The 11,270-nt window shown below is 44.8% G+C and overlaps 2 protein-coding genes across 2 annotated transcripts in view; one reads left to right on the top strand and one right to left on the bottom strand.

Annotated features, from left to right (window-relative positions):
* Positions 1–559, bottom strand: part of mrpl22 (mitochondrial ribosomal protein L22) — a 4,644-nt gene extending 4,085 nt beyond the window's left edge. Inside the window, exons 1-2 of the mRNA XM_037687768.1 lie at positions 509–559; positions 384–426 (exon numbers count right to left, since the gene is read on the bottom strand). Coding sequence (XP_037543696.1) covers positions 384–426; positions 509–533 — 68 coding nt within the window. The 5' untranslated portion in view covers positions 534–559. The remainder of the gene's footprint in view (positions 1–383; positions 427–508) is intronic.
* Positions 560–907: 348 nt separating this feature from the next.
* Positions 908–11,270, top strand: part of gemin5 (gem (nuclear organelle) associated protein 5) — a 16,881-nt gene continuing 6,518 nt past the window's right edge. Inside the window, exons 1-18 of the mRNA XM_037688201.1 lie at positions 908–1,049; positions 2,267–2,421; positions 2,562–2,743; positions 3,280–3,431; positions 3,508–3,606; positions 3,677–3,809; positions 3,920–4,082; positions 5,040–5,252; positions 5,354–5,439; positions 7,143–7,225; positions 8,207–8,340; positions 8,490–8,563; positions 8,724–8,905; positions 9,000–9,139; positions 9,231–9,402; positions 9,477–9,677; positions 9,753–9,803; positions 10,911–11,036. Of these exons, the coding sequence (XP_037544129.1) occupies positions 908–1,049; positions 2,267–2,421; positions 2,562–2,743; positions 3,280–3,431; positions 3,508–3,606; positions 3,677–3,809; positions 3,920–4,082; positions 5,040–5,252; positions 5,354–5,439; positions 7,143–7,225; positions 8,207–8,340; positions 8,490–8,563; positions 8,724–8,905; positions 9,000–9,139; positions 9,231–9,402; positions 9,477–9,677; positions 9,753–9,803; positions 10,911–11,036 (2,488 nt within the window). The remainder of the gene's footprint in view (positions 1,050–2,266; positions 2,422–2,561; positions 2,744–3,279; positions 3,432–3,507; positions 3,607–3,676; positions 3,810–3,919; positions 4,083–5,039; positions 5,253–5,353; positions 5,440–7,142; positions 7,226–8,206; positions 8,341–8,489; positions 8,564–8,723; positions 8,906–8,999; positions 9,140–9,230; positions 9,403–9,476; positions 9,678–9,752; positions 9,804–10,910; positions 11,037–11,270) is intronic.

Here is an 11,270-nt window from a genome sequence, read left to right as displayed (position 1 = left end):
CTCTGCTGGTACTACTGTAAGTACTCCATTAAGTACTCTGTGAGTACTACTGTAAGGACCCAGTAAGTACTCTGCTGGTACTACTGTAAATACTCCATTAAGTGCTCTGTGAGTACACTGTAAGTAGCAGATACAAACCCACAGGGACATATTGTGTAAAACAGCATTTTAAAATGTATTTATGTTGTAATTCGACACCAGCAGCATGTTTCATAGAAGACGACACAAAGGCAAAAAACAAGAACCTCTCACACCTGATTTGTTTCATTAACAGATGATTTTTAAGTTATTCGGATCAGAAAAAGCTTCTCGGGGAAGCAGAAGATGCTAAATGTCACTTCGTCCTTCTGTAGCTTTGACGCTTCAGGATCAAATATTCTTACCTCGAGTGGAACAACTCGGATACATTCCTAATACAAGCGACACCTACAAACAAACAATAAATAATTAAAAACAGGCATGGCAAAGAAGTTACTTTAATTTAGTCATAAAAATGAAATTCGCTCACCGCGTCCTTTCAACGCAGTCGCCATGATTAAATTTTACGACACGGCTATTCTTTGCTTTACGGTATAAACGTTTAATAAAAGTTTATATAATATTATAAACATAATTTAACATATTTAATGCATTTAAACGTTACATTTATATGATTTAGTACAAGCTTATTATTTGTAATTAAAAAAATGTACGCGTATTAAAAGTTTTTATTAAAAGCAAACTCCGCATGGTTTGACCCAGTTGGTTTTCCGTAGTATGCCTCAATTTACGACAGCAAGAAAACGAGTTACGACATTTCGTGTTGCGGCTCCTGGTAACATGTGAAAAGAAGTTTGTTTTGATTTTGTCCAGACTTTAATTAGTTTAAAAAAAAAGAAAAAGATTTATTTAAAACGTCCGAGGCGACATGAACGAGAGATCGCTTCCCGCCTCTCCCAACTGGTACTGCTCGCGCTGCAGTGACGTCAACAGCACCGGTTTGTTGGGCGTCGGAGCCAAGAACGTCGTTTACCTGATTGATGTTTCCGCGTCCTCGTGCAGAGTTACAGGTGAGTGTTGCTCTGTGGTACAGCGGACGGCTGCTTCAGTGTCTGCTGCCAGAACAGGTGGACCACACAGGTGAAAGTCACGGGTCTGAGCCAAGATTTTAACAAAAACCAACAGTTTCTCATAGATTTGTCAAAAACAAAAATCTGCTTCATATTTTGGGCATCCCCAAGGAAAACTAACCTTTCACCACCTGCTTGTGGTAGTTTCAAGTCAAGTCACGTCAATTTTATTTATAAAGCACATTGAAAAACAGCAGATGTTACCAAAGGTTATCCAAAGGGTGGCCCCCTTAATCATGAAGAGAGCCACCTGCATCATGAAGGACCACACTCACCCAGCACACACACTTTTTGCCCCACTCCCCTCAGGAAGGAGGTTGAGGACTGGAGCATTAAGTGTAGAACCACTAGACTGAGGAACAGCTTCTACCCTGAGGCTGTTAGACTCATGAATCTCTAACCAGAATAATCACATCACGTTGCTGCTGATCTGTTTCATGTTGCTGCTGATCTGTTTCATGTTGCTGTGTTCATGCGTGCTCATCTGCTCACACAGACTCATGTTCGTGCTGCTGTTCGACGTAATGTTTTTATTCTATTAGTGCTTAGTGTATATTTAGTTGATGTTTTTCTTAGTTCATATCTTAGACCTTATCATTGTTTTTCTTTTACATCTTATTGTTGGATGTAACTGGGACCCTGTGAACATAATCTTGTTCCACCACATGAGATGCGAATGAAAAATAAATCTCGCTGACTCTGAAAGTGCTTAACAATAAAATCAATAGCAGTAATTAAAAACATAAAAACACAAAACTATGAAATAGTAAACCAGATCACACCATGTTAAACGTCAGAGAAAACGGATAAGAGGTTTAAAAACAGGAGTGCTGGGGGGCGGCAGCTTGTTCCGAAGTTTAGGGTATTTAGTATTTAGTATTTAGTATTTAGACCCCTGTTCAGAACACGGATACGTAAACGTCAGGAAAACAAGCGCTTCTAAACAAAGCGGAGCTCATGGAGCTGTTTTCATGAGTGAGTAAAAAGAAAAACACCTCAAGTTCCTAACGGAACGCGCTCATCTTTGACGTCCATTAGACGTGAATATTCTTTAAGCCGTGGATTCAAAATGACCCCCCCCCCCCCCCCCCCCACACACACACACACACACACACACGCGGCCCTCTGATGTAACGGGATCTGTTTGTGTTCTGCAGGTGAGCTCGCGGGCCACCGGGACCTGGTGTCGGGCTTTTCTTTCTGTCCGCACGCCGAGCAGAGTCACGTCTGCGTCAGCTCGTCCACCGACGGCACCGTTCGTTTCTGGGACTCCAAGTCCAAGACGGTGATCAGGGAGCATGCTGCCCACCAGGTGAGGGCTCCACCTGCTCAGACACCGACGCCCCCACGTCGATCAAATCCAGCTTTTCTGTTAACGATAAATCTCCTCGGACACTGAGTTTTCTCCAAACCCTAAGACAGAAGGTGGTTCTGGTTCTTTTGTCCTCTCAGAGTCCAGTCTCCGCGGTCCACTGGTCTCCTGTCGACAAGAACCTGGTGGTGTCGGGGGACGAGAAAGGAGTGGTGGTCGTCCACTGGTTCCACACCGGAGACACGTGCAGCTTCTTCCCCGAGCCGAGGACCATCTTCTGCCTCAGCTGCTGTCCTCACAGCTGGAAGTCTGTGGCTGTCGGGTAGGACCAGAACACAGAACTCGTTCACACAGCAGGATCCAGATCTGAACCAGAACCCGTTCACACAGCAGGATCCAGATCTGAACCAGAACCTGTTCACACAGCAGGATCCAGATCTGAACCAGAACCTGTTCACACAGCAGGATCCAGATCTGACCCAGAACCCGTTCACACAGCAGGATCCAGATCTGAACCAGTTTCACTCTTTTTGGTTCGGGAATAAAGGTTTAATTGTATAAAGATGGAAAGTTTGAACGAACCAAATAAAATCAGCCGAACTTTAGCTCATCTTATTATAATGGGGTGTCTGTGACGTGTTTGGAAGGTTTTAAAACTTGTAAATCTTTGTGTTTCTAATCTTGACAGATAAATAATTTGTTTTTATTTTTATTGTCTCATGTTTTCTGTTTTTGTATGAATATAAGTTTTATCTGCACGGTTTATCAAAAACGCCACAAACTGTTTATAGACAAAACAAATCGTGTTTAACTGGAAGTCTGTTTGGTTGCTGTCGTCTAACGTGGACCCTGCTGCAGGTACAAAGATGGGATGATCGTCCTCATCGACGTCAGTCAGAAAGGAGAAGTGACGCACCGTCTCCGTGGACACGACAACGAGATCCACTCGCTGGCGTGGGCGCCTCAGAGCGGCGAGGACGCTCTCTGCAGCAGAGCCGACGACGGCGACGGTAACGACGGGGGCCGTGTTATTTACCGTAGGAGGGATATTTAGACCGACCTGAGGCTTTTTCTGACTGTCTGCAGGAATTAACGGAGCTCCCCGAGGAGAGGACGCCGGCTGCTTCCTCGCATCGGGGAGCAAAGACCAGACGGTGAGGATCTGGAGCACAGCCAAGGGGAAAGGTGAGAGAGCTGGCTTGAGTGGCGGCAACTCGAACCTTCAGTTTGATGAACTCTGAGTCCGCTCTCACAGCTCTGATGACCCTGAAGCTGCCCTTCCTGAAGAGAAGAGGTTCTGCCGTCGACCCCGGGGTCCGAGAGAGGATCTGGCTGAACGTCCACTGGCCGAAGGGACGACCCACGCAGCTGGTGTCCAGCTGCTTCAGGTGCACGTCCATCCTGCCGTGGTCGTCACGGCGATAAACACGTCTGTTCGAGTTGATCCAGTTCCTGCTCACACTTGGTTCTGTCTGTTTTGACTGTTCATGGGTGGAAGCGGTGAGTTGGTGTTGTGGGATTTGGCCAAGTCGGGGAAGCAGAAGTGGAGTCTGTTTGGAGCGTCGTCCGAGGGCCAGAACCACAGCCGGATCGTCTTCAACATGAGTTCTGTTGAGCTGCAGGACAGAGAGCTGCTCATCAGCACCTCCATGGACCGAGAGGTGGGTCACCAGAACCTTCCGTCTTCTTTCTGCTCCTCTTATTGGACCGGTGGCAAAACGTTAACTCAAAGTAGAAAAGTGCAAGCTAAAAGCTAGAGAGCTAAAAGTACCAACAGTAGCTAAAAATTATATTGTCTATTTAAAACAAGCACACACTAGCCAAAAGCAAAAAAGTAGCAACATTTTCCTCAAAGTAGCAAAATGCTAGTTAAAAGCTAAATGTACCAACTGTAGCTAGAAAGTACATCAGCAAAAGCCTAGTTAAAATGAGGAAATAATAGCTAAAAGCTCAAAAGTAGCCAAATTTTAGCTCAAAGCAGCAAAATGCCAATTAAATGCTAAAATACGTGAGTGCAGCTACAGCGTGCACTCTCAGGACATCATTACCTGCAGTGTTCCCTCAGTGAGGACTGAACTAGACAAAAGGACCTTCTCCTACTCCGCTCCTGTTTCCTGGAATATCTTGTAAAAACATCTGAAGCTCTTGACCTTGATACTTGAAAAGTATCTTAAGTTTATTTAAAATAAGCAAACACTAGCTAAAAGTGCAAAAGTAGCAACATTTTCCTCAAAGTAGAAAAATGCTAGTGAAAAGCTAACTGTACCAACAGTAGCTAGAAAGTAAAAATATCGTGTCTGTTTAAAATGATCAAACGCTAGCTAAAAGCTAAAAATCAGCCAAATTCTAGCCCAACGTAACAAAATGCCAGCTTAAATCTAAAAGTCCCAACGGTAACTAAAACGTAAAAGCAGCAAACATAGTTTAAATGAGCAAAATAGTAGCTAAAGGCAACAGAAGAGTTAGTCAAAGACTGCAAGTAGCTAAAGGTTAGCTAAGTGTAGTAAAAGCCTAAAAGTAAAAGCTAAAATTGAGATTTCAGCGCTGACTCGGAGCTGTTGAATTCTGGTACCACTGACGGATCAAGCTTCAGTGAACCTTGTTTTCGTCGTGTTCAGATTAAATGCTGGGACCTGGACTCTTTGGGCTGCTGCTGGACCCTCCCCACCCTGGGGGGTCACGTCTACACTCTGACCTTCTCCCCGGTGGGCGTGGGCTGTCTGGCTCTGGGTGTCGGGGACAACATGATCCGGGTCTGGAACACGCTGAGCACTCAGAACCCGTACGACATCCGGTCCTTCTGGCAGGGCATCAAGTCCAAGGTCACGGCGGTGAGTTCGTCTCTGACGTCAGACATTTTATAAAAAATAAAAACGTCTCTGACCCCGAAGAGCTCCTGAGAAAAGATCCTCCGTCTTTTTGTTTCTCCTAGCTGGCGTGGCATCCGAGAAAAGAAGGCTGCTTGTCGTTTGGAACGGACGATGGGAAAGTTGGGATTTATGACGTCTTCTCCAACAAGTAAGAGCGATGGTCAGGGCTCCGCTGTGCGCTGACTCAACTCCTGTGCTTTTCAACGGTGGCGCCTATCCACCGATAAAATGGGTCAGAAAATAAAGAACAAAGGAAGGAATGAAGGAGTTTAGTTATTCTGTTAACGTGTACCAAACAGAAAAATGCATGCACACAAAAAGCATATGTAAACGAGCGACTTGGCTGCGTTTTGAGTTACCATGGCGACGTAATTCACCAAAAACTGCTGCAGAACACCCCCACCCAACCCAAGACTTCCACCTTAAATCCTACTAACTCCATTAAAACTGTTGTTTGTAAGTTTCCATAACTTCCATCCTGTGGTTCATGAAATATTTCACGGTAATCATCGGAGGTTCCTCCCCAACAGATTGGTGATTTGATCTGGTTCAAAATGGCCGCCACAACTAACCTAAACATGGCTGTAACTCGGTCAGTGTGTAAGCTACATTGTGGTTGTTGCTAATAGTGATGCTAAGCACTTTCTGTGACTGCCAGCAGATTCCTCACTTTGTACCGTAATTTCCGGACTATTGAGTGCACCGGAATATAAGCCACGCCCACTAATTAAAAAATATAAGTACATATATAGGCCACACTTATATGGCCACGGGTGTCCACGTTGTAACATGAGATATTTATACAGAAAGATTTTTTAAAAAGCTTTTAATTAAATACTGAATTTAAATACCGTCACAGCTGCTGAGATGTGCAGCTCTTGTAGTTCAACAACCAACCACCAGATGGCGTTTCATAGACTTTATCTTACTGCTGAACACACACAGACAGAGTGAACCCCACAGGTCTTCATAACGCATCGTTACTCTAATGAATGGCCGAACACAAAGTAACGCATAATGAACACATAAACCAGGCTAACAAGAACAGACTAGTCACTAACAACAATGCTGAACAGCTAAATGAAACAAAGTGTCATTGGTCCATTGTGACCTGTTCAGTAATTTCATTGGTCAGATTTTTTTGAACCTTTATTTATACAGGTAGTCTCCTTGAGTCATGCGGGCCCACCCCCCAAGAGAGACGTGAATTGGGCAGCTATGTGAGCACCCGGGTGTGACGAGGCTGAATGTTTTGGCGGCATGAAGCTCGTTAGCTCAGAAAAAAACAACCATAAATTGGCCGCAGTATTGTGTAAGCCGAAGGGTTCAAAGCATGTGAATAAAGTATTGGACTGGAAATTAAGATAATTACATTTTTTCATTATGAGCTACTGGGAACAATGTCTGTTAGCAAAATATCTCACAGTCAGATCTTGAGAAGGCAATATTGACCCAAATATCTCAAGCTAATTATTTTCAGAGGCTAACTGATAAAGGATGAACTCACTACGTGGCAGGCTCCTTGTTTATTTTTGGTTTTAGTAACTCCTCGTACGTGTCGGCTGCGGCTTTAGCTCTTATTAGCTGTAAATCTGTGAGAATGCGTCTTTGTAAAGTCTTGAACTCCTCCCGTTTGACTCGTAACGATAAGAACTTCATTTAACATTAAAATCACAACAACGAAGGTCTGTTTGGGCACATTAAACCGTCTGACTCAGGATCTTCTGTAAATGTTGCAGTTCTTAGTTGAAGCTGTTTGAAGAATTTATTGTTAGATGTTTTGTAGTTTGTCTGCAGCCGTCCTCGCCCTCCGTCACCGACCGGCTGTTTCTTCTGCTTCGCTTCCTGCAGGCCTCCTCAGATATCCAGCTCTTATCACAGGAAGACCGTCTACACGTTGGCCTGGGGACCCCCGGTGCCCCCCATGTCTCTTGGTGAGTTCCTAATGAAGCTCCGGAGTGTTCGGACCCAGCAGAGGTTCAGCGGGTCAGCAGAACTGTGAGCGGCTCTGCTGCCGCCGTCTGACTCGGCCATCGACATACAGGAAGTTGGTTCACCAGCTGTTAGCGTGTAGCATTTGGATTAGCGTGTCGATCAACTTTGCTCCTCGGCGCCACTATCGGCTGATATTTCTGAAGCAAAAACATGCAGCTGCTTGGCTGCTGAGAATTGCTGAAGAACACGCGCTAAAGGCTAAAATGAGCAAAATACTAGCTAAAAGTTCAAAGTTGCAAAATGTTAGCTATAAGCTAAAAGTCAAAGACTAGAAAGAAGAACCAAACACTTCCTAAAAGATAAAGTAATAAAATGCTAGCTGTAAGAGTTTTTAGTAGCTAAAAGCTACAAGTAGCAAAAGGCTAGATACAAGCTAAATATACCTAAAAGGCATCTAAAAGCTAAATGTAGCAAGAAGGTAGTTAAAAGCTAAATGTTGCAAAAGGTAGCTTAAAGTAGCAAGACAGTAGCTGAAAGCTAACTGTACCATAGGCTAACTTCATGCTAAAAGTAGCCTAAGAAAACGACAACAGATAGCTTCAGTCAAAAACTGAAGCAGATTTCAAATGATGTTTTGAAGGAATCGAAGAGATCTGAATGTATTTTTATGAACAAATGTTTGTAAATACAGCTAAATATTAAGTTTTAAAGCCCAAAAGTCACAGCAGCCATCCTCTGAATGAGCCGAAGTCTTTGATATACTAATGGTTAAATTAGCACGAAGAATGCAGAAGTAGGTCACTTGTAAAAACTTTTAAAACCTGATTTTTAATCAGTTACACGTTAACGTCCGTTAAAGACTTCTCAGGAAGTAAACCCAAAGATCTGTTTTCAAGGTAAGTAAAAGAATGCAGGTTTAATTTTTTTGTTAAAGATGTTTTTGTCCAGAGGTCTGAATCGTGTGTTCGTGTGGCGTTCAGGTGCAGAAGGAAAACAGAGCTACAGCCTGTACAGCTGCTCAGGGGAAGGCGTCATCCTGCAGCACGACCCGTCGAAGCTGAGCGGAGACGCGTCGGACATTGACAAGCTGATCAGAGACACCAACAACATCCAGGTGGGACGGAGGAGGACTCGTAAAAAAAACAAAAACAATAAGACAAATTTAAACCAGTAAATTATAAAAACTCATTCTGTAGTCAAAGTGGGAGGAGCTTAAAATCACCAACTATCAAACTATCATTTTTGTTTTCTTCGTCCCGGCAGCACAAGTTGTCTCCACACACCGACCTCAGCTGGAAGCCCGATGGGACAGTTGTTGCCATTGGCAACGAGGACGGGTGAGTCAAGTTTTTATTTGAGATGGTCCGGCTGGAGGCCGCTGAAGGACCAGTTCTGGTTCTGTCGGGCGTCCTCAGAGTGTCGGTCCTTTAGGACGTAGACTCCTCCGCCTGTTTTGTCTGTGCTCTCCGACCTTTGACCTTCGTCTGGCGGCTGCAGGAGCATCGACGTGTACCAGGCTCCTCGTCTGAAGCAGCTCTGCAGCGTCCAGCAGCACCACAAGGTCATCAACTCGTTACGATGGCACCCGGACCCCCACTGTCCCCCCGAGCTGAGCGGGCTGCTGGCCTCCGGCTCCAGCAACGCCATCGTCTTCATCCACAACCTGCGCGCCGTCATCGGTACGACGAGCCCGTCTGTCGCCTGCTGGATCCAGCCGTTACTTTGGGGTCAAAGGTTAACGTTCCACTCGATCCCGTTTCTTCCTCTCTGCAGAGAACCCTCCGGAGGAGCCCGTGGTCCTGAACGAGTCGTATCGCAGGTTGTGCGGTCATACGGCTAAAATCACGGGCATGGCCTGGAGCCCGCATCACAACGGCCGGCTGGTCACCGCCTCGTATGACGGCACGGCGCAGGTCAGTGTGGGAGGAGATCCAGACACCACGCACGTTCTGTTCGGACCACTGTAAGCCTGTAATGGTTCTCCGTGGTTCTGGTGTTCTCCAGGTGTGGGACGTCCTGGAGGAGGCAGCTGTCGCCAACTACCGCGGTCACAACAACTACCTGCTGTGTGTCGACTGGTCGCCCGTGGATCCAGATGTGGTCTGGACCGGAGGGAAGGACTTCACCGTGCACGAGTGGAAGGTCTCCAGGCAAGAGTTCACCAAGCCGCCCAAAGGTAAACATCTGGACCAGCAGCTGGATCCAGAACAAACCACCGGAACACAACGTTCTTGTGTTTGTCCACCTCAGGGAAGAAGATGGTCATGCTGCAGGAGAAGAAGGCCACCTCCAAGCAGCAGAAGAAGAAGAACAAGACCACGGGAGAGTCCGGAGGAGCCGCGAGGCCGAAGGCAAACGGAGAGCCCGGCGTGGAAGAGGAGACGAAAAAGGAGCCGTCTGAAGGAGAAGACGACGACGTAAAGTCGACAAACGGCCTCGAAGCTCCAGCAGGTAGAAAAATAAAAGCACGAAGGTGTCAGAAGGTCAGGGAGACATTTTTATTTAATCAAGTTTTTATTGTTTCAGCAAATCCAGAGGTGCAAAGAAAATCAACGTCTGCTGCAAAAAACAAAACAGGTGAGAAGAACATGAACAGAACACGTACAAATACCTGCGTACCTGTGTGTGATATGAATATCTGCGTACCTGTGCGTGATATAAATACCTGCGTACCTGTGCGTGATATAAATACCTGCGTACCTGTGCGTAATATAAATACCTGCGTACCTGTGCGTAATATAAATACCTGCGTACCTGTGCGTAATATAAATACCTGCGTACCTGTGCGTAATATAAATACCTGCGTACCTGTGCGTAATATAAATACCTGCGTACCTGTGCGTAATATAAATACCTGCGTACCTGTGCGTAATATAAATACCTGCGTACCTGTGCGTAATATAAATACCTGCGTACCTGTACGTGATATGAATACCTGCGTACCTGTGCGTAATATAAATACCTGCGTACCTGTACGTGATATGAATACCTGCGTACCTGTGCGTAATATAAATACCTGCGAACCTGTGCGTGATATGAATACCTGCGTACCTGTACGTGATATGAATACCTGCGTACCTGTACGTGATATGAATACCTGCGTACTTTATTCAGGGTTGGGTTTTTTCTGAGCGTAAATTCAGTTTAAAAATATAAACCGTTCATGCAGCCTCTTTTTATAAATCGTTAGTTGTCGGCTTTAAGATGAAAATAAACTATTTGTGTTTAAAAAGTGACAAAAACATGAAGTCTGTGGTTTCATACTCGCAGTGTGTTTTTCGTACTCGCTGTGTGTTCTTTGTACTCACTGTGTGTTTTTTTTGTGCTTGCAGTTTGTTTTTTGTATCCGCTGTGTTTTTTTTTTTCATACTTGCGGTGCGTTTTTCCTACTCAGTGTGTTTTTTTTGTACTTGTGGTGCTTTTTGTACTCGCAGTGTGTCTTTTGTACTCGTGGTTTGTTTTTCATACTGGCGGTGTTTTTTTGTACTCACTGTTTGTTTTTTGTACTTGCAGAGTGGTTTTTTTTGTACTTGCAGTGTGTTTTTCGTACTCATGGTGTATTTTTTGTACTCGTGGTGTGTTTTTTGTACTTGCGGTGTGTTTTTTTTTTACCCGTGGTGTGTTTCATTGTATCAGATTGAAGCTGATGAGCTCAGATTGATGTTAAATTGTTTGTTTTTCCAGATTTCCACCTGTTGAAGAAGAAGAAGGCTCGCTCCATGCTGCCCCTCAGTACCTGCATGGACCACCGGCCCAAAGAAGAACTGCTGCAGGACTGCGTCACGCTGGCTTCCCTCAGATACTCTGAAGGTGAGACGCTTTAAAACCTGAAAACATGATGGATTTAAAACCATCCAGCCAAAACTTAAAGAAATTAAACTTTCAGGAAGCCTTTGGATGGACAATAACTTATTTACTTTGGGAGCCAATTTAATTCAAGATGGCTGCCACAGCCAACTGCCCATAGAAACCACAGAAATGTATGTATGTGTGTATATATATATATATATATATATATATACATACACACACACACATAGATAT

This window comes from Nematolebias whitei, chromosome 14 (assembly GCF_014905685.2).
Source record: "Nematolebias whitei isolate Nwh7 chromosome 14, NemWhi1, whole genome shotgun sequence".
In the NCBI taxonomy this organism is placed as follows: domain Eukaryota; kingdom Metazoa; phylum Chordata; class Actinopteri; order Cyprinodontiformes; family Rivulidae; genus Nematolebias; species Nematolebias whitei.
The sequence above is the reverse complement of the archived record's forward strand: the minus strand, read 5'-3'. Positions and strand labels throughout refer to the sequence as shown.